This window comes from Acomys minous (genome assembly GCF_964271855.1).
Source record: "Acomys minous genome assembly, chromosome: 7".
NCBI lineage: Eukaryota > Metazoa > Chordata > Mammalia > Rodentia > Muridae > Acomys > Acomys minous.
The window spans coordinates 34,529,011-34,549,300 of NC_140488.1; the positions used below are offsets into that span (position 1 = coordinate 34,529,011).

The 20,290-nt window shown below is 45.2% G+C and overlaps 1 protein-coding gene across 2 annotated transcripts; it reads left to right on the forward strand.

Annotated features, from left to right (window-relative positions):
- Window positions 1–1,950: 1,950 nt before the first annotated feature.
- Window positions 1,951–20,186, forward strand: AKAP14 (A-kinase anchoring protein 14). Of its 2 annotated transcripts, XM_084789835.1 has the most exons (6): window positions 1,951–2,071; window positions 6,176–7,137; window positions 7,229–7,320; window positions 14,005–14,184; window positions 18,038–18,090; window positions 18,842–20,186. In XM_084789835.1, exons 2-6 carry the CDS (start codon window positions 6,186–6,188, stop codon window positions 18,933–18,935), a joined length of 1,371 nt encoding a protein of 456 aa, XP_084645961.1. In that variant the 5' UTR covers window positions 1,951–2,071; window positions 6,176–6,185; the 3' UTR covers window positions 18,936–20,186. The 2 variants fall into 2 exon arrangements, with proteins under 2 accessions (XP_084645961.1, XP_084645962.1); XM_084789836.1 differs by lacking the exon at window positions 1,951–2,071 and having other exon boundaries at window positions 6,160–7,137.
- The last annotated feature ends 104 nt before the right edge of the window (window positions 20,187–20,290 follow it).

Here is a 20,290-nt window from a genome sequence, read left to right on the forward strand (position 1 = left end):
ATATGTACCTTTAAAATATCAAACTGGTGCTGGAGAGATGACTCAGCAGTTAAGAGCACTAGCTGCTCTTCCAGAGGACCTGAGTTCAATTCCCCTCAACCACATGATGGCTCACAACCATCTATGATGGGATCCAATGCCCTCTTCTGGCATTCAGGCATACATATAGACAGAGCATTCACACATTTACAAACACATAAAGGGAGGGATCTGGAGAGATGGCTCAGTGGTTAAGAGAACTGGCTGCTCTTCTAGAGGACCTGGGTTCAAGTCCCAGCACCCACATGACATCTTACAAATTCAACTCCTGTTCCAGGGATCTGACACCCTCACATACAGGCAAAACACCAATGTACATAAAATTAAAATTAAAATTAAATAAAAATGATCACACTATCAGGGTTGGAGAGATGGCTCAGCATTTAAGGGTGTTAAGTGCTCTTGCAGAAGACCCAGGTTCGATTTCTAGCACCCACATGGCAACTCACAACAGCCTGTAACTCCAAGATTCAGGGGCTCCAACGTAATCCTCTGGCATCTATGAATGTGAAGCATACATGTGGTTCACACAGGCAAAACACCTATACATGTAAGATCATAAAACAAACAAATCTTTAAAATATACCATTCTTATTGATAACGATACTAGGAATATTATCAACCATTATATAGAAAGTTTATGATGTATCTGGCACTACTCTTAATCATCACATGAATAATTGGGCTTAGCTATCATTTAGATACACACACACACACACACACACACACACACACACACACACACATTGAAGCAAAAGCAGACAGATATCTGTGAGTTTGAGGCTTGAACCTAGTCTATGCAGCAAGTTCCAGGCTAGGCAGGGCTAACATAGTGAGACCCTGTCTCAAAAACAAAACAAAACAAAGCACAACAACAACAACAACAAACCCCTACCCCCATACAAAAACCTATCCAGCCCTAACGGTGCAACTCAGTTGGCAGCGTTCTTGCCTAGTATGCATGAAGCCTTGGTGTGATGATGCACACTGGTAATTCCATAACTTGGAGGATTAGAAGGTCAAGGTCATCCTCCACTACATAGCAAGTTCACGGTCTGTCAGGAATACGTAAGACAGAGAGGAGGCGTAGAGGGAGAGACAGAAAGACAGAGAGACAGAGACAGAGAGAAAGACAGACAGACAGACACAGAGAGAGAGAGAGAGAAGAGGAAAGGTAGAAGGAAGGAAGGAAGAAACCCTATTGAAACTCAGGCAATGTGGTGCACTCAGGAGCCTGAGGCATGAAGACGTTGACTTTGAGGCCAGCATGGGCTCTACAGACCTTGTCTAAAAAGAGAACAAACCCTTTTATTCTAGGCCATGGTCATCTTTATTTCATAGACAAGAAATGGAGAAAGAAAGGTGCTAAATAAAGTGTCCAGGAGTCTCTGAGTCTGCGCAGATAAGCATTGTTCTACTCTCTCATCGTCAATGCACAAAAGACAACTTTCAGCATGGTCAAGCCCATAAAGAGGTCCTAACCTCAGAATGTTGACACGAAAAGGTGAAATTGTAAGTCATTGATGTCAGACACTTCCGGGTTGGAGCACCTGGCAATTCACATGGCGTCCTCCGCGCCTCACTTCATTCAAATACAATATGAAACACTAGTACCTACCTTTGCCACCATTGCAAGACATAGGCAGCTTGATGCAGTGACCTGCACAGCACGCAAATGCCCACTGCTTCTTGGCTGAAGAATGTCACACCACCAGCCCTCCAGGCACAGCCCTGCAAACTCGTTTCCTTCCACTGTTTCTTGGCTGAAGAATGTCACACCACCAGCCCTCCAGGCCAGGAAGAAGCTAGGCTTGCCTCACAGCTTAGCTCAGGTGGAACTGGCCTTCTCCCTCCTCTTAATTCCCATTCTTTTATTGACAGAGGCACATGGACCTAGCGTCCCATTGTTGAAACTGCACCGTTGCTGTGGCAGCACTTGTAAACATTCTCTCTAGGAACCTTGAGGCAAAGTTGCTGAGAGACTGCAAAGACTTCCTCTGCTGCTGCTGCTTCAGAGAATCTGCTCGTTTAGGTACTGGGGTTTCTTGGTGATGGGGGAGGCCTGAAAACGGACCTGGAGTGGTTATATTAATCGCCCAGACCCCCAAAGAAGCCAGTGGAGGGGACACCTTAGAATGATGTGTGTCCATTAATGAATAAAAAAAATTCCTTCCTTCCTTCCTTCCTTCCTTCCTTCCTTCCTTCCTTCCTTCCTTCCTCCCTCACTGCCTCCCTTTTCTGGTTTGTCATTGTTGTTTTGGAGAGAGGGGTCTACATAACCTAGTCTGGTTTCAAACTTGCTACATAGTAAAAAAAAAAATGGCTTTGGAAAAGCTCTCTCTTTTTTTTTTTTTCCATCTAGTCCTGTTTTCCACCAACTGCGGAAAGAGGAAACTGAGATGGAGGTGAACTGAGCAGAACATGAAAATATCCAGGACTAAATGAACATTAGTCTGTAGTTATTACAGGAATGCTTGAAAGATATGCACAGTATTGTTTGATTGATGGGCATTGGGACTTGGTGGCCTTGTGCAGTGTCTACCGTACCCTTGGGAGCAATGATGTTGAAAAGGGAAACAAAGGGTCACCTTTCGTGGAAGGGGCTTGCAGGGAGAGTGAGGTAGCTCAGGGGGTAAAGGTGGCCCTAAGAACTCACGTGCTGGAAGCAGAGAAACAACTTCTGCAAGTCAGCACTTGACCTCTACATATGTGTTGAGTCGCCCATGACCCCTCCCCTTAGCTAAAGAAATAAATGCAAACAATATAAATCAAAAAAGAGGCTTTCAGAAACAAGCACATTCTGGACTACATGAAGGTGAGAACAGGTCCCTGGAAGCCTCTTTTTTTTTTTTTTTTCAAGACAAGATTTCTTTGTGCAGCAACTAGCTCTGTAGACCAGGGGACCTTGAACTCACAGAGAAATGCCTGCCTCTGCCTCCCTGTACTGGAGTTAAAGGTGTACGCCACCATGCTAAGCTGAAAGTCTCTTTTATAATTTATATTTTTGCATTTATTTTCCTTTCATCTGTATCGGCTGGCTCACAACTGCCTGTAACTCCAGTTCGAGGGCATCCAGTGCCCTCTTTGTACTCTGCACAGGCTCCTGCATGAACACAGTACACTTACATACACTCAGGAAACGCACATACATGTAAATATAAAATGAAATAAACATGTTTTAAAGTTATATTAAAATTATGATGGTTGGTCAAGGAAACAGAGAGATGTGGCCAGGGGCGGGGGAGAGTTGGGGCTAATGGGAGGGGGCACTGAGAAACTGTGTAAGACAGCAGCCCTGAGAGGCTGGAAGTTTCTCCAGGCCTGCAGTCACAGGTGACCCAGAGAGGAGGCCATCAGGGAATACAGTTTCCCTCCCACACATCGGTCTCCGGCATGCTCGTCCTAGTGTATGGCATCCCAAGGACACTAGAGGGCACCAGAGGGCTATTTCCTGTGATCTACTCTAGTCAGCCATCCATCCAGTGAAGGACATTGGATGGGAAAGTAGCCAGAGTCCATCTCATTCACAGGGACTTGGTACTTAATTGAAATATGGTATACTAAAATATTCCCAAATTTGGGGCTTTATTTGTGAAAAAGAAAGAAAGAAAGAAAGAAAGAAAGAAAGAAAGAAAGAAAGAAAGAAAGAAAGAAAGAAAGAAAGCTAGCTCAGTTTGGAAAGACATCTACTGTCATTCCCCCCCTTCATTTAAAGATTTGATGGCAAGGGGGCTGAACATAATGTAGTACACCTTAATCATGCAGGTGAGTGGATCTTTGTGAGTTCAAGGTCATCCTGGTCTACATAGGGAGCTCCAAGAAGCAAACCAAGGCTACACAATAAAACCTTGTCTCAAAAAAGAAAGGAAGGAAGGAAGGAAGGAAGAGGGTTTACCTGCTACAAGCATGCTAGAGATGACTTCTCAGAAGTGAAGAGTTTTGGCAGTGGCAAGGAAAGTGAGTCCAAGACTCAAGAATCGAGGGGAAAAGATGTATAAAGGGGGGGGTGGAAATTCCCGATGGACACACCCTGTTATATGATAGACACCTGTCTGTAATCCAGAGAAAGCCAACGTTCATATTATCAATAGACACTGAAGGTATTTGGAAAACATGAGCTGCATTTATGATTGTTTTAAAGGCTTCAAACAGGAACAAAACAATTTCCTTTTTATTTATTTTTATTTTTTGGTTTTTCCAGACAGGGTTTCTCTGTGTAGCCTTGACTGTCCTGGACTCACTTTGTAGTCCAGGCTGGCCTCGAACTCACAGCGATCCACCTGCCTCTGCCTCCCAAGTGCTGGGATTAAAGGCCTGCGCCACCACACCCGGCATCAATTTCCTTTTTTAAAGAAAGGATTTGCTTACTTTAGGTGTACGATTGTTTTGCCTGCATGTATGTCAGTGCACCTCATGTATGGCTGGTGCCCGTGGAGATCAGAAGAGGGCATCAGATCCCTTGGAACTGGAGTTACAGACAATTGTGAGCTGTCAGGCAAGTGTTGGGAGTCAAACCCTGTTTCTCTGGAAGAACAGCCAGAGCTCTTAACCACTGAGCCATCTCTCCAGCTCCATTCCCTTTTTTTTTTAAGACAGGGTGTTACTATGGAACACAGGTCTCATGTAGTTCAGGATGGCCTTACATCTGCTATGTAGCTAAGGATGATGTTGAATTTCTAATCCCCAGACCTCCCATCCCCAGGTGGAATTACAGACGTGCATGCAGTTCCATTTATCCATATTTGTTGTCATTTGTTTTTTGTTTGGGGGGCACAGTCTTGCTCCATAGCCCTTAGCTAGCCTGACATATGCTATGTAGCCCAGACTGGCCTTGAAATTGTAGCAATCCATCACCTTAGCTTCTCAAATGCTAATCACGGGCATTTGCCACTATTCCCAGCTTTAAATCTCAGACATAAGCCTCCCACATGGGGCGACAGCAGAAAGCAGTGCCAACAGGATCTGGAATTCCCAAGGCTAGGTAAATGTCTACTACTGAAATACACTCTAGTCCCTCAATTTACTACTAAAAAAAAAAAAAAGTCATGTGCCGGGTGTGCTGAAGCCCGCTTTTAATCCCAGCACTCAGGAGGCAGAGGCAGGTGGATCTCTGAGTTCAAGGCCAGCCAAGGCTACACAGAGAAACTGTGTCTCGAAAAATAAAACACACACAAAACCAAAAACAAAAGTCATGCTGGGGAAAGAGAGCATGTAATGCCCTTTCAGAGGACCTAAGTTTGGCTCCTAACACCCACATCAGGTGGTTTACAACCACTTCTCCAGGGCAATCGGAAGCCTTCTTTTGGCATATCTAGGCACCTGCATCCACATGCATAAACAAACCCATACACATGTAATTAAAAATAAAAATAGAGGCCGGGCAGTGGTGGCGCTCACCTTTAATCCCAACACTTGGGAGGCAGAGACAAGTGGATCTCTGTGAGTTCAAAGCCAGCCTGGTCTACAAAGTGAGTCCAGGACAATCAAGGCTACACAGAGAGACCCTGTCTCAGAAAAATAAAATAAAATAAAAATAGAACCTTTAAAATAGTCCCATGCCTTTAGTTGCTCAAAACATGGACTGAGTTTCTTTTAGAGTCAGTATTTGGAGTTATGGTTCAAAGATGCTAGGAATTCCACTACTGCATTTTGATTTAAGTCTTCACAGTTTGAAGGATGGAAGATCTTTGGTTTTCAGGTAACAGCCATCCCAGCAAGCAGATAAGAAGGTAAAGGCCTCACTCCAATCCTTCATCCCCAGTCTCTTCTTAAGTGCAGCAAGTAGTGGCTGAGTGCTTTGGTCCTCCAGGAGACAGGGTATAGGGGTTGGCGAGATGACTCAGTGTTTTTCAGCCCTTATTGCACTTATAGAATACCACAATTGGATTCTCAGCAGCCATATGGTGGCACAAAATTATCAGTAACTCTCTGTTATAGGGGATCGAATGCTGTCTTCTAACCGCTGCAGGTACCAAGCATGCACTTGATACACAGGCAACATGCATGCAAGCAAAATATTCATACCCATACATAGCTAAAACCATTTTTAAGAGAGTGCATGTACTTATATGAGTGTATTTGTGGCCCGTAACCCCTGCACATATAGAGTCATTTCTTCAGTTTTTTTTTAATCCAGGTAAAAGAAAATGAATAACAAAAAAAGGCCCCCAACCCAGAAGGGGAAACCTGTCGAGGCCACTAGCACAGCCAAGACAAAGAAACCAGAGGTTCCAGAGCACAAGCCTGTTGTTCCAGAGCCAAGCACCCCTAAGACCGTGGTAGACCCGAAGAAGCCTGTGACTTCTTCAGATCAGAAAGAGAAGAAGATGGTGGGCATCATTGTAGACCCAAACGAAAAAAAGAATGTGACTGAGCCGAAAGAAAAGAAGACTGTGACGATCTCAGATCCCAAAGACAAGAAGCCTGGGACAGAGACGAAAGACAAGAGGATGGTGACATTTGTGACAGATGTAAAAGACAAGAGGATTGTGACAGACACAAAAGAAAACAGGATTGCATCAATAGACACAAAAGACAAGGTGATTGTCCCAATTATGCCAGAAGTAAAAGAGAAAAAGGCTGTACCGCAGGTAGAATCAAAAGAGAAGGCGGTTGCGCCAGTTGCAGCTGTTGCGCCAGCTGCGCCAGCTGCTCCAGCAGTTGCGCCAGCTGCTCCAGCAGTCGCGCCAGCTGCTCCAGCAGTCGCGCCAGCTCCGCCACCCGTTGTGCCAGTTGCGCCAGCAGTTGTGCTAGCTGCACCACCAGTTGTACCAGCTGCCCCAGCTGCCCCAGCTGTGCCAGAGGTAAAAGAGAAGATCCCGGTGCCGGAGGAGGAGAAAGAGTCTAAGAAGAAAGTGTCACTTGCGCCTGAGAGAAAGGAAACCAAGGCTTTTCTAGTCATACCAGAGATAAAAGAAAAGAAGGTTGTGCGCAAGATGAAAGCAAAGGATTCTGAGACAGACGTAAAAAAGAAGAAAACTGAGCCAGAGGGAAAAAAGAAAAAGTCTGGGGGAGGAAAGAAGAAAGACGATGGAACACGGAAGGTAGCCAAGTCTATAGTGGCAGGTGTTCTGGCTGCTGCTGCTCAGTGTGTGGCAGGTAGGGCTTCAGGCTTGCTTGTCTAAATACTTGTCTCTTTACTGTGACACCACGTTACCAGGCAACTAATATGCCCATGCCTTGTTTGCAGATGACAAAAACCCCGTCAAGAACATCAAGTGGCTCACTCATGGGGAATTCACGATAGAAAACGGTCGGAAATATATTGAAAAGTTTGTTTCAGTAAGTGGTGTGAGCAACAATACAAAGGTCCTCTGTTGATCAAAAGTGTGGGGTTGCCGGGTTTGGGGGCGCACGCCTTTAATCCCAGCACTCGGGAGACAGAAGCAGGCCAATTGCTTTGAGTTCGAGGCCAGCTTGGTCTATAGAGTGAGTCCAGGACAGCCAAGGCTACACAGAGAGATCCTGTTTCGAATAACAAAAAAAAAAAAAAAAAGGTTTGGGGTCATAAAAATCAAAGGTGTGGCATCAAAGACACTTAGAATAAGTAGACATAATTTTCTTGTGAGTTCTAAAATCAAGATAGGAAAGTTTGGCTTACTTGTTCTATTTTTGAAAGCATTGTACACCCTTCAAGGAAGTCTTTTCTTTAAAAAAAAATATTTATTTTATGTGTATGGGTGCTTATCCTGCATGCATGTATATGCTCCATGTGTGGGCCTGGTGGCTGTGGAAGCTGGAAGGGAGTGTTAGAAGCCCTGGAACTGGAGTTAGAGAAGCCCTGGAACTGGAGTTAGAGAAGCCCTGGAACTGGAGTTAGAGAAGCCCTGGAACTGGAGTTAGAGAAGCCCTGGAACTGGAGTTAGAGAAGCCCTGGAACTGGAGTTAGAGAAGCCCTGGAACTGGAGTTAGAGGTGGCTGGGTATTACCAAGCAGATAGTGGGAATTTAACCCATGTTCCCTGGAAGACTAGCAGTATTCTTAGTAAGCCATTTCTCCAGACTTGTTTTAATTTTTTTGAGACAGGGTCTCACTATGTAGCCAAAGCTGGCTTAGAATTTGCTAGATAAAGATGGCCTCAAACACACAGAGATACATCTGCGCTCGCTCTCTCTCTCTCTCTCTCTCTCTCTCTCTCTCTCTCTCTCTCTCTCTCTCTCTCTCTCTCTCTCTCTCTCTCTCTCTCTCCAGACAGAGTTTCTCTGTGTAGCCTTGGCTATCCTAGACTGCCTTTGTAGACCAGGCTGGCCTCGAACTCTCAGCGATCCGCCTGCCTCTGCCTCCCGGGTGCTGGGATTAAAAGCATGCACCACAACGCCCGGTTTGCTCCTGTCTCTTAAATGCTGAGATTCAAAGGGTATGCCCCCTCCCCAGCCAGTATGCATTCTTAACCATTGAACCAGGCCCAAGGTGGGGAAATCTTTGAAAGAGAAATGTGCAGCCACACTGCCATGCATTTGTATCATCTTATTTGTACATTTCTTGAGGAAATGCTATTTCCACGTAAGCACTTTGTCCATGCGGATATATTCAATGGGGGCCTGCTGGCCTAAGGAGAAAGAAGCCTCTCTAAAATAGCTTTTCCTCCAACAATATTAATCTGTTCAGGTTAACAGAGGGGATTCGGATGGGCCAAATGTCTTTATGTTCCTATACAGTGTTGGAGAATGAACTGACAGCATTACTCACATTAAGGATGGTTCCTATTACTGAGCTACTCTTTCTACCTCCAGGAGCAATAGTCTTTTTTGCTGTAATTTTGTAATATATTACCCAGATGGCAGTGATAATAACGAGCAAGCCAGACAATCCTCCCCGACCTGCAACCTGTGTCTGGCTCTGAGCCTTGGAGGTGGCTTCTGGGTAGTAGAACCACAGTTGCTTTGCATTGTGGGTGGGGTAAATGAAGAAGAATGCCTTAAAATCCCATCTCACTACTTTTTAGGAAGGGAGATTAGTTGAAATTGGAGGTGAAGTCACCTAGCCTAGTCCAAGGCTGCAGTCCCAAATGCAGTTTGTTCCCTAGGCCCTGGCCACCACGGGTCACATGGCCCTGCAAGAAAGGAGGGCAGGCTGGCTTCTCACCCACCCTCTGTGCAGCATGGGCACCACATGTGATTTCCAGTGAGAAGGGCATCTAGAGCTCCGGACATGAGTGGTGCAAGTGACTGGTGAACATCCTGCTCTAGTGTGAGCTTTCTTTTCAGGCCAATCAAAGACCCCTGCTCATTCCATTCAGGGCTCTTGACCCAAATTAGAATGGGTCAAGGCAAGTAGCAAATTTTCCCTCACCAAGGGGCCAGCTGTTTGAGTAAATGGCAAAGTAAGCCGTGCCAGAGTCCTGTAAGACCCCAGGTGATGACTGCCCTGCTCTCCTCCCAACTCCATAGCTCAGACTCCATCACAAAACTTGTGCCCTCTCACCCTTCTCACCCAGCCCTGGCTTCCTCTTGGCTGTCCCTCACTTCCAGGCATGCCCCATCACCAGGACCTTGGTGTCTCTTCCTCCCTCTATCCCAAGACCTATGTGAACACTTCACTGCTTTCTCTCTCTTTAAATCTTTAGGAAATGCCACCTGCTTTGTGAGGCCCTTCACACTTCATCTAGACCCACAACCTCCCTTTTACTTATTTCTCTCTTAGAAGTCTCACTCCAGAGCACTACCTAAGACACTGTCAATCTTCCATCACCAGGTCATCTGGTCCTGGAGAGCAGAGCATTTTGATCAGTTTTGCCCTATGCTTCTAGCAATGTCAGGTGCACAGTGTAGATCCCCAATAAACCTTTGCTGGGCATAGGAATAGATTTATCCTCCCTCTTCTCATCTCTTTCCCTACGTCTCCTTCTCTCCCTTTATCCCTCTCTCCAACCTATTTTCTTTTGGGTTTTTGAGACAGGTTGGCCTTGAACTTGCTGTGTAGTTGAGGGTGACTTGAATTCCTACTTCCTGACTCAGCCTCCCATGTGCTAGGATTGAAGGCTTGTGCCACGCCTCTACAGTTCTGTTCATACAGAACAGTTGTACTCTTCCAACAGTCACGTGCCAGGGCTACCAGTTTTGTGCATGTACTTTCAGGCACCTGCTGGTTTTGAGTGCTCAATAATATAGAATGGGTTAAGCCATCCACTGCAAGCTAGCACCATGTCAGTAAGTATATGTGAAGGTGTATTATGTAAGAACTACAACCCACGAGGAAAATACTGGACTGACATAAAAATCTGTTGCCATACATCCATAAAAGGGGAAGAGGTTGACTTATGCGAATAGTAGAATTAGACTGTCTGAAGGTTGCCTTCCTTCACATAAAAGATACAACAAGTACAGTACCAGCAAGTAGAGAGGAAGAAGCTCTGAGACCCCAGACATCTGGCGGGAAGCAGACAAAACTAAGCTTGCTGCCCAGAAAGAAGCCTTTGGCTCCATCAATGCAGGCACGAGACCCCGATCTCTTCATCCTCAAAGTGAGTGGCTTTGTTAGACTATCTTTAGGGACTATTCTAGTGCTACATAATCTTTGTGTGACAAAGATTCCCACTTTACAAAGTCAAGTAACTGAGAAAAGGTGAGGAAAACTAGGGCACAAGGAGTTGACTGTCAGACTTCTTTGTAAGAAAACAAGAAATAATGCACCGGGCAGATTGGCATATGCCTATAATCTCATCACTTTGGGTGGTAGAGGCAGGGGAATTAGGTGCCAAGGCCACCCTGGGCTACATGACACCATATCTCAAAAACAAAAGGTGCCTGGAGATATAGCTCAGTTGGTAGAGAGCTTGCCAAGCATGCATTAACTCCTGGGTTTACCCCACATGACATAAACAAGGCATGGGGATATATGCCTTTAATTCCATCACTTGGGAGATAGAGGCAGGAGAATTAGAAAGTCAAGATCATCCTTGACTGCATAGCAAGTTAGAGTTCAGTCTGGTATAATATGGCTTTGTCTTAAAACAAAAAGGGGCAGGGGACGGGGTATGATGTCATACAGATGATGGGAGAAGACACAGTCCCTGATCTCAACAAACTGAGCACTGCTTCTCTCTTCTGACTGAAATGGACAATTGGATGTGTTTAAAATAAGCAGAGGCAAGCCAGGCATGGTGGTGCACACCTTTAATCCCAGCACTCTGGGAAGCAGAGGCAGGCAGATCTCTGTGAGTTCGAGGCCAGTGCTTAAAGTGCATACACAAGCAAGTGGCCTTGGCTTCTTGTAATTCTAGCTTTAAAAGACAGGGAATCTCCAGAGGCAGCCTGCTAGGGCAAGGTGTGGGATTGAATCATTAAAGGACCTTGCCTCAAAAATAAGGGGGTGGGGAGTGGGCAATTGATTGAGAAAGATTCCAGAGCCGGGCATGGTAGTGCACGCCTGTAATCCCAGCATTCGGGGAGGCAAGGGAAGGTGGATTGCTGTGAATTCAAGGCCAACCTGGTCTACAGAGTGAGTTCAGGACAGCCAAGGCGAACACAGAGAAACCCTGTCTCAAAAAACCAGAGAGAGACAGAGACAGAGACAGAGACAGAGCGTCCAAATATTACTTCAGGACACACACACACACACACACACACACACACACACACACACACACACACACGAAGCATATACATGTTCCCATAAAAATGCATGTACATGCAGAAAAATACATGTAGAAAAAAAATCATGTCTGTTTTTTAATCCAGACTGTGGGAAATCTTAAGTGACACAGTGAGAAATGTTTACTTTCTTTGGCCTTTCGGGCTCCTGAAGGCTTCAGAGTGGAGCTGGTAGGTTTGAAGCTAGGCTTGAGGAAAGTAACCCTGGCTTCACAATAGGGAGTGGACTGGAGAAGCGGGGTTGAGGACAATGGAGGCTGCTGTCACCCAGGGTCTGCTGAGCACCGATAAAAGCTAAAGTGCAGTAGTGAGGGGAGAGATGTGAGGCACAGTAGGAGAGGGCACACATGAATGAAGATGAATGCAATGCAATATATGGGACTTAGTAAGGACTGAATGAATAGTGTGTGTGTGTGTGTGTGTGTGTGTGTGTGTGTGTGTGTGTGTGCGCGCGCGCGCACATGCCTATGTGAACTGAATGAATAATTTGTGTATGCACATGCCTGTGGGGACTGAATGAAAGTATGCATGTGTATGTGTGTGTCTATATGGACTGCGTGTGAACAGTGTGTGTGTGTGTACGTGCACATGGCTTTGTGGACTGAATGAATAGTGTGTTTGTGTGTGTGTGTGTGTGTGTGTGTGTGTATGCATGCGCGCGCTCACATGCACATGCCTATGTGGACTGAATGAACTGTGTGTGTGCACATGCCTGTGTGGACTGAACGTATAGCATGCGTGCATGTGTGCACATGCCTATGTGGAAGTCAAAAGGCTGACCATGTTGTTGTTCCTTAGATCTGTCCAACTTCCACCACTTTTTCTGAAACAGGGCTTCTCACTGGTCTTATTGGTTACCTAGTCACCAACTAAGCTACACTTTCTGGGCAAGGATTTGCCTGCCTTGGCCTCCCCAGGCCTGGGATTACAAGAACACAGCACCATGCATGGCTGGGAATCAAACTCGGGTCTTCACGCTTATGCAGCAGACCCATTCCTGACTCCACTAGCTCCCCCATCCTTCCCCGCTTTTTGAGACAGAGACTCATATAGCTCAGACTGGCCTGGAATGGTTCTTAGGGATGACTTTGATTTCCCACTCCTCCGGCCTGCACTCCCCCGCGGCCTGGCATTATAGGCCTGCACAGAATTACCAAATCTATGCTGATGCCGTTGATAACAGAGTTAACTTTAACTGGCTCTTCCCATCTCAACTGCAAAAATAGGCTCAGAAAGCCGGGCACGGTGGCGCACAGTTTGTAATCTCAGGACGTGTAATCTCACACCTGTAAACTTGGGAGGCAGAGGCAGGCAGATCTCTGTGAGTTCAAGGCCAGGGTGGTCTACAAAGTGAGTCTAGGACAGACAAGTCTACACGGAGAAAGCCTCTCTTGCAAGACAAACAAAAAAAAGGCTCAGACAGCAGAGATACTCCGAGGTCAGCACTTGAATATCTGCATGCTGGCTAATCCCAGCCCTTGGGAGGAGAGGCAGAACTCTTGATATTGACGACAGTGTGGACTACATAGTGAGACCCTGTCTCAAAAAGTCAAAAAGTCTCATGCTGCCAGTCAAACCCAGGGTCTTATACATACGAGGCAAATGAACACTGCTGCTGAGCTGCCTCCCCAGCCTCCTTTTGAGGGCATATGGATGGCCCAATTGCCTGACTCGCTCTTTTGGCCTCGTTTAACTTTTGTACTTTATTATTGTGTGAGTATGGGAGTCATGTGTATACAACATCGCACATGTAGAGAGGGGTCACAGGACAACCTTGTGGACTTAGTTCAGAACTTCTACCTTTACATGCATCCTGGGCCTTGAACTCATGTCCTCAGGCTTGCATAGCAAGCACCTTCACTAAGAACCCTCCCAGAATTTGGTCCTTGCCTTATGAACCACGTATCACAACAAATGAACCAAGTCCGATTTTACAGATGCCTGCCACTTGGTCCACTGTCTTCTAGTCATCCCTGTAGGTCTCCTGGGATGGGGTAAACAGAACAAAACACCTTTTCCATCACTAATTCTTCTCCAGTGTAGCTACACACTTGCCTCCTTGGTGAGGATGTGAAGTGCGGTGTGTCCATACACACCTCAACCCTTGCCCCACTCTGCCTCCACCACCATCCAGAGCTCCTCTCAAATGCCTTTCACGGTTCCAAGTTAGTCCAGCAGCTTTCCTCTTACAGTGGGAACAGCTGGAAGCCAGTTCTAGTGTGAATCAAAAAATGTTTTTAAAAAACGTCAAGATCTCAGAAATTGCAACCCTGACTGTTAAGTACTTGCACCGAAGCCTGCTTTTCTTTCTCGGTGGTGAGTTTTCTCTCTCCCTCTCTCTTTTTTTTTTTTCTTCTTCTTTTCTATGAAACAGGTCTGGGAGTTTCAAAACCGCTGGGTGTACTATGCAGATTTTATAGAGAGGAAAGACTTAATTCACTCCTACCACTATATCTACCGCGTGCGCTGGAGTGCCCCCACTGCCGTGAGACCTATGGCACGAGTCAGTGCCAATGCCTTCTTCACCATCAAGTTCAACAAAGGCAAACCCCCGGTAAGCTCTGCCTTTTGCGTCCTGCTTCCCTCAGTGAAGATTCAGGGACGTCATCTAATCAGGGGCATCATTAATGCCTCCCACTGCAAGAGGTTGGGTTTCATGAAGAAGGGTTCCAATCTTTAACTCCCTAGATAGGTAAGGGTGGTCCTGAAATCCTGATCCTCCTGTCTCAGCCTCCCCGAGTGCTGAGATTACAGGTGTGCACCCCCACTCTGGATCTAATAAACCCAAGCGATGTGTTTACATGGGATGAAGGATTGAAGCCAGGGCCTTGCACGTGTGGGGCGGTTTCTCTGCTATGTCTCTAGAACACGAAACTTAGTAGTCATGGTCCTGCCTTCATCTTACCTGGCCAGGCTGCAGCCCTCACCATGCTGATTACTCTGGTCTCCACAAGGCTTTGCATCTGGTTTCTAGAACATGCTCTCCTGATGTGCCTTGGGCCTCACACTAACATCTTCATGGCTAAAATGAATGTCCCAACACCCAGGCCTTGTCTCTGTACCTACCTTGGTTGTTTCATGCAGCCATACAACTTTAAAGATCACCCAGAGCTGGGTATGTAGACGCATGCCCACAGGCAGGAGGTTAGAATGGGGAGATGATTTGAAGTCGGCCAGCCTGAGCAACAAAACCTGAAGCTGGCCACAGTGGCGCACACTTTGCTCTCAACACTCGGTGGGGTTGAGAGTCACCTGAACTCAAGAGTTTATGGCAGGGATGGAGAACTGGCTCAGCAGTTAAGAGCCCTTACTGGTCTCATTTGGTTTGGTTCCCAGTGCCCATGTCACATGGCTCATAAGTCTCTGTAACTCCAGCTCCACAGGACCCAAGGCCTCTGGCTCCTGGCTTCCAAGGCATGGTATTCACAAGCACACATCACAAGCTCCCCCACCCTGCCACAAACACACATAATTTAAAAAGAAAATCCAGGGCTGGCTCAGTGGTTAAGAGCACTGGCCACTCTTGCATAGGACCTGGGTTAAATTCCTAACCCCACATGGCAGCTCACAAGCATCTGTAACTCCAGTTCTGACATGGTCTTTGGTTCCAGGCACATGTGCAGTGCACAAACATACATGCGGGCAAACCACTCATGCACGTAGCATAAGAAAATAAAAAGAAAAACATTTATACTTAGCAAAAAAAAAAAAACTTTTAAAACAGTGTTTATACCCAGCTTAGGTGACATAGTGTGATTCTTTCAGCTCAAAAGAGTAAGCCAGTAAGATAAATTAGTGTCACTGAGACCTTGTCATTTCCAAATCTCTAGCATATCCTGAGATTTAGTGAACATTTTACTTACCATTTTTAAAAACTGATTTTGTTTCCACGGTTCTGGAGGTTGAACTTAGGACCTCCACATGCTGAGCAAGTGTTCTACCACTGTGCTGTCTCCCCAGCCCCGGAACTGAATGTTTGATTTTCCCTCCCACATCTGACCCACTTCAAGTCTTTGCACTTGAGTTGACAGCTGAATCCATGGCATCTTCTTTGACTCTTCTCTTTCTCTCATATCCCTCCCTTAAACCATTAAGAAAGCATGTATGGGACCCCCTCCCTTTTAGGATTATTTCAATAGCTTCACTGGTGTCTCTTCAGTTCTTGCCCACATGTAGTAGCCAGCCAGCCAAAGCCCTTCAAAGTGAAATTTCTATCACTCCTCTGTTGAAAGAGTTATTATTTATTTATGTGTGCATATGTGTGTATGTGAGCGCAGCTGCCATACACACAGGTCAAAAGAGGGCTTCACATACTCTGGATCTGGAGTTACAGGCAGTTGTAAGCTGCCTACCATGGATGCTAGGAAATCAGGTCCTCGCTAGGAGCACTCTTAACTCTTGTGGCATCTCTCCAGCCTCTAGTTCTTTGTTTAAAATGTCCCTAAAGTGGTTCTGTAATTTTGAAGCACATGGAAATTATTCGAGGATCTTGTTAAATGAAGATTTTGACTCAGCAGGCCTGTGCAGGGACAGAGCTAACACACTCTTTGTTGTTGTTTGCTTGGGGTTTTTTTGTTTGTTTATTTTTGGACACGGGGTTTTTGTGTAGCTCTATCTTGGAACCCACTCTGCAGCCTAGGCTGGCCTCCAGAGATGCACCTGCCTCGGCCTCCTGACTATTAGGATTAAAGGTATGCACCAGCATCCCTTGGCTGAGTTAATAAATTCGTAACAAACATGCAGGTAATTCTGACAGTGTACATACACCTAGAGACTTCTGAGTAGCGAGGGCATATGAGCTAAAACTCTATCTAATATATATGCTCTTTCCTCCCTCCCTCCCTCCCTCCCTCCCTCCCTCAGCTGGCTTGCTGCTGGCAGGGCAGAGGTTAGGAAGTGAGAGTGGTGGAGGTGAACAAGAACAGACATCATAGGTGGGGACCATTGCAAGATTATTACTCAGTTCTTTTCTACCTTAAAAATGTACTTGTTATGGGGCTGGAGAAATGGCTTGGGGAAAAGCTCTTTCTGCTCTTGCAGAAGACATGGGCTCAGTTCTCAGCACCCACATGATGGCTTACAACTGTCCATAAATCTAGTTTCAGGGATCTGCCATCCTCTTCTGACCTCCGTGGGCACCAGGCACACACATGGTGCATACACATGAAGGCAAAACATTTCCACACATTAAAAAAAAATATTTAAAGAAAACATCTACTTATTGCTCTCGCAGAGGACCAAAGTTCAGTTCCCAGCACCCCACACCAGGCAGTCCACAGCTGTCTGTAACTCACAGGATCCAATTCCTTCTGCTGGCCTCTGTGGGGACCCACACACAAGTAAGCATACACATGCATACACATAAATAAATCTTTTTTTAAAATCTCCAGTTCCCAAGTAAAAAAAAAAAATCTGTAATACTTCATTTAAAAAAAATTGCCAGGCAGTGGTGGTGCACGCCCTTAGTCCCAGCACTTGGGAGGCAGAGGCAGGTGGATCCCTGTTAGTTTGAGGCCAGCCTGGTCTACAAAGTGAGTCCAGAACAGCCAAGGCTACACAGAGAAACCCTGTCTCGAAAAAACAAAACAAAATAAAACTCAGCCAGGTATGGTGACACATGCCTTTATTCCCAGTAAGCAGAGGCAGGCAGATCTCTGTGAGTTCAAGGCCAGACAGCCAAGACTACACAGAGAAACCTGTCTGGAAAAACACACACACACACAGAAAAAAAACCTCAACCATTAATAGGTAGAGTGGCTCATCATACAATCTCCGCATTACTGAATCTGAGGCAAGATTGCCTTCAGTACACTGCCAGCCTGGGCTATAGTATAAGATCCTCTTTGGAAAAAAATGTTAGGAGTTGGTCTTGTGCCACTATTTTGAAGACTGAGTGGGGTAGCACACAATCATCCAGGCACTCGGGAGAGAGCTTTTGGCGAGAAGTTCGCTTGCATCTAGGTCCTCAATACCAGTATAGGTAACATAGCAAAACCCCTGCTTCAAAATCAAAATTGTCCAACTTCATTCATCTATGTGTTTCCTTCTGGTTCCATTCCTAAGAATCACAGGCGAGTAAACTGGAACAGGTACAGAAGACAACAAAACCAATAACCCCAAGCCCCCCCCCCAAAAAATAATAAAGGCAAAAGACGGATTCATGCTCTTATTGAAGGACACAAGGTGCTGCCAATTGTCTCCGGTCTTGTGGAGTAGCTTAAGGGATCTATGACCAAAGATAGCTTTTGCAGAATAGGTTTGAAATAATAAAGAACTACCAATGAATGGATTCTCAGTTAATAAAGACAGGCCCTGAAAATGCAAACAGATACATATAGCCAAGAGTAGAGTGGGAGGTTAAGCATCGGCTTGCTTGGTCCAGGCTGACAGTTGTCCCTCTCTCTTAGGATATGCCTGTTGATGTCTCTTATATCTTTGAGAATTCAGAACTACTTCAAAGGTAATTACAGTTTGGAGACTTGTTCTAAATGGGTGAGGTTTAAACACTCTAGGTTTCTAGCAGGCCCTCAGACTGAGATAATCCAGGCATGGCTCGCTTCATCCTTGGACCACTTACCCTACAGTATGAGCCAAAAGTAGGATTCTAGCATTAGTCTAGAAAAAAAAATCTTTAATGTTTTTTCAGTAATTAGAAACTTAAGGATTACTTGATAAAGCAGGGTGGGGCAAAGTGAGTCATGTCTATTATTTCTATAGAAACTTCAAAGGTGTGTGTGTTTTTGCTGGTTATCGAACCCAGGGTCTTTACATGCTGGGCAGGTATTCTACCACTGAGCTATAGCCCCAGCCCTCTTCAGGAAAACTTCAGACTTATACTGAATTTACTGTGGGTAGTAATCCTATTTAGGCATTGCAGTGCATGGCTATAATCGCAGCACTTGGGGGGCTGAGAGAGGGGGGCTGCTGTAAGTTTGGGGCCCATCTGGGCTATAGAGTGAGAGCATGTTTCAGCACTCCCCCTTCCAACAATGAACCACACCAAACTCACATGAATTAGCTTCTGTGTAACAACCCGTATTACTGCACAGCAGCTCTCGAAAGACTCTTTACACAGGCCCAAAGAACAGTAAGGAATGTAGCTTGAACCCAGCCAGAATCTTGCTCACTGGGAATGTAAGAAGGGGAGTCCTGCCTCAACATTTTGTTTGATTATAAAAGTTTTGTGTGTTGTTTTTTCCCTTCCTCTATAGACCGGGAAAGATTCGATTTCGAGAACAATGGCTGAGGGACATTACTGAGACCAAACATATTTTGCTGGAATCTATCCCTTTTAAAGTTGAGTGATTCTTGTGTTATGTTTGAGGATTGTTTTCACAATCAGTACATTAAAAACATGAAACGGCACACCAAACCACATAATTTTTATTGAATAATAAACTTGTGGTACAGAATCCAACTGCGTTTTTGCTTTTATTCATTATCCATTTTGCAGAAAGCTGTTTTCTGTTTTGGAAAAGATTTTTCTCAACACAACATCATGACTTTGGAGTCTGGCAAGCACAGAGTTCAATTTTGAACATTACTAAAGTTCACCCACTGGCCTTTAGCTGTTTGGTCCTTCTCTATGCCTACTTCCAGGCTTGACACATTCTCATGGATATCCTGGGTAACAAAATGGCAACCATTCTGTAGCTCACACCAGCCAGTCTGAAGAGCTCTCCTGCTCACAGAGCTCTTCTACTGTAAGGTGAGCCTTACTGCCACGCTCTGAAAGCAAGCACTTTGGCATCATGCTCATTAGGATGAACCAGAGATGGGTTACCACACTAACTACGACTATTTCTGGTCTTGTTTCTGCCTTCGCCCTGGGTCATCATGTATTCCTATCTTCCCAATGGGGCTCCTCTGCCTGGTCACACAATTTGAAAATACCAAAGACAAAATTACACTACACTTTGAGTGACAAAGACATACAAGGAACACAGAATACGTGTGACAATTCGTGTGCTAGAACTGAGCAATTTTCTCTACTTTTACTACTTCCTTTGTACACCAAATAAAAAAGGAGAGAAAATTCTATGAACAACAGGTAAAGAGGTAAGAAACTAGGTAAGTCTCTTTAGAGAACAAAACAAAGTATTTAAATTACAATAGTTCTACATAGATTTTACACAGACCTAAAGAACTATAAAGAATACAGACAGAACCCTATCTGTATTTTGTTCACTGGGAATGTAACAAAGAGGGAAGTCCTGGCTCAAAGTTTTGTTCGATTATAAGTGTGTGTCTGTGTGTGTGTCTGTGTGTGTGTGTGTGTGTGTGTGTGTGTGTGTGTGTGTGTGTGTGTGTGTGTCTGTGTGCTTCTTCCTCTGTAGACCAGGGAAATTTTGCTTGTGGGAACAATGGCTAACTTAGAGCTCAGGTGACAAAACACAGTTTTGTCTGAAGCAGTAACTCAAATAAACTGAAAATAAAATACGTTTAGCCCTCCACTTTTTAAAGGATCTGCTACTAAAGCTATTCTTTGCAGATCTTATCCAAATAAACTCTGATGCAAAGAATAGTAGGTTTTAAAATAAATTCCTATCTTTCCTTTCATGGATTGTATCTACTCTGTAGAGGAGAAGAATCAAAAGAAAATCCATAATATACCACAAAATTGCTGCACTAAAACTACATTTCCCATGAAAAATAAAAAC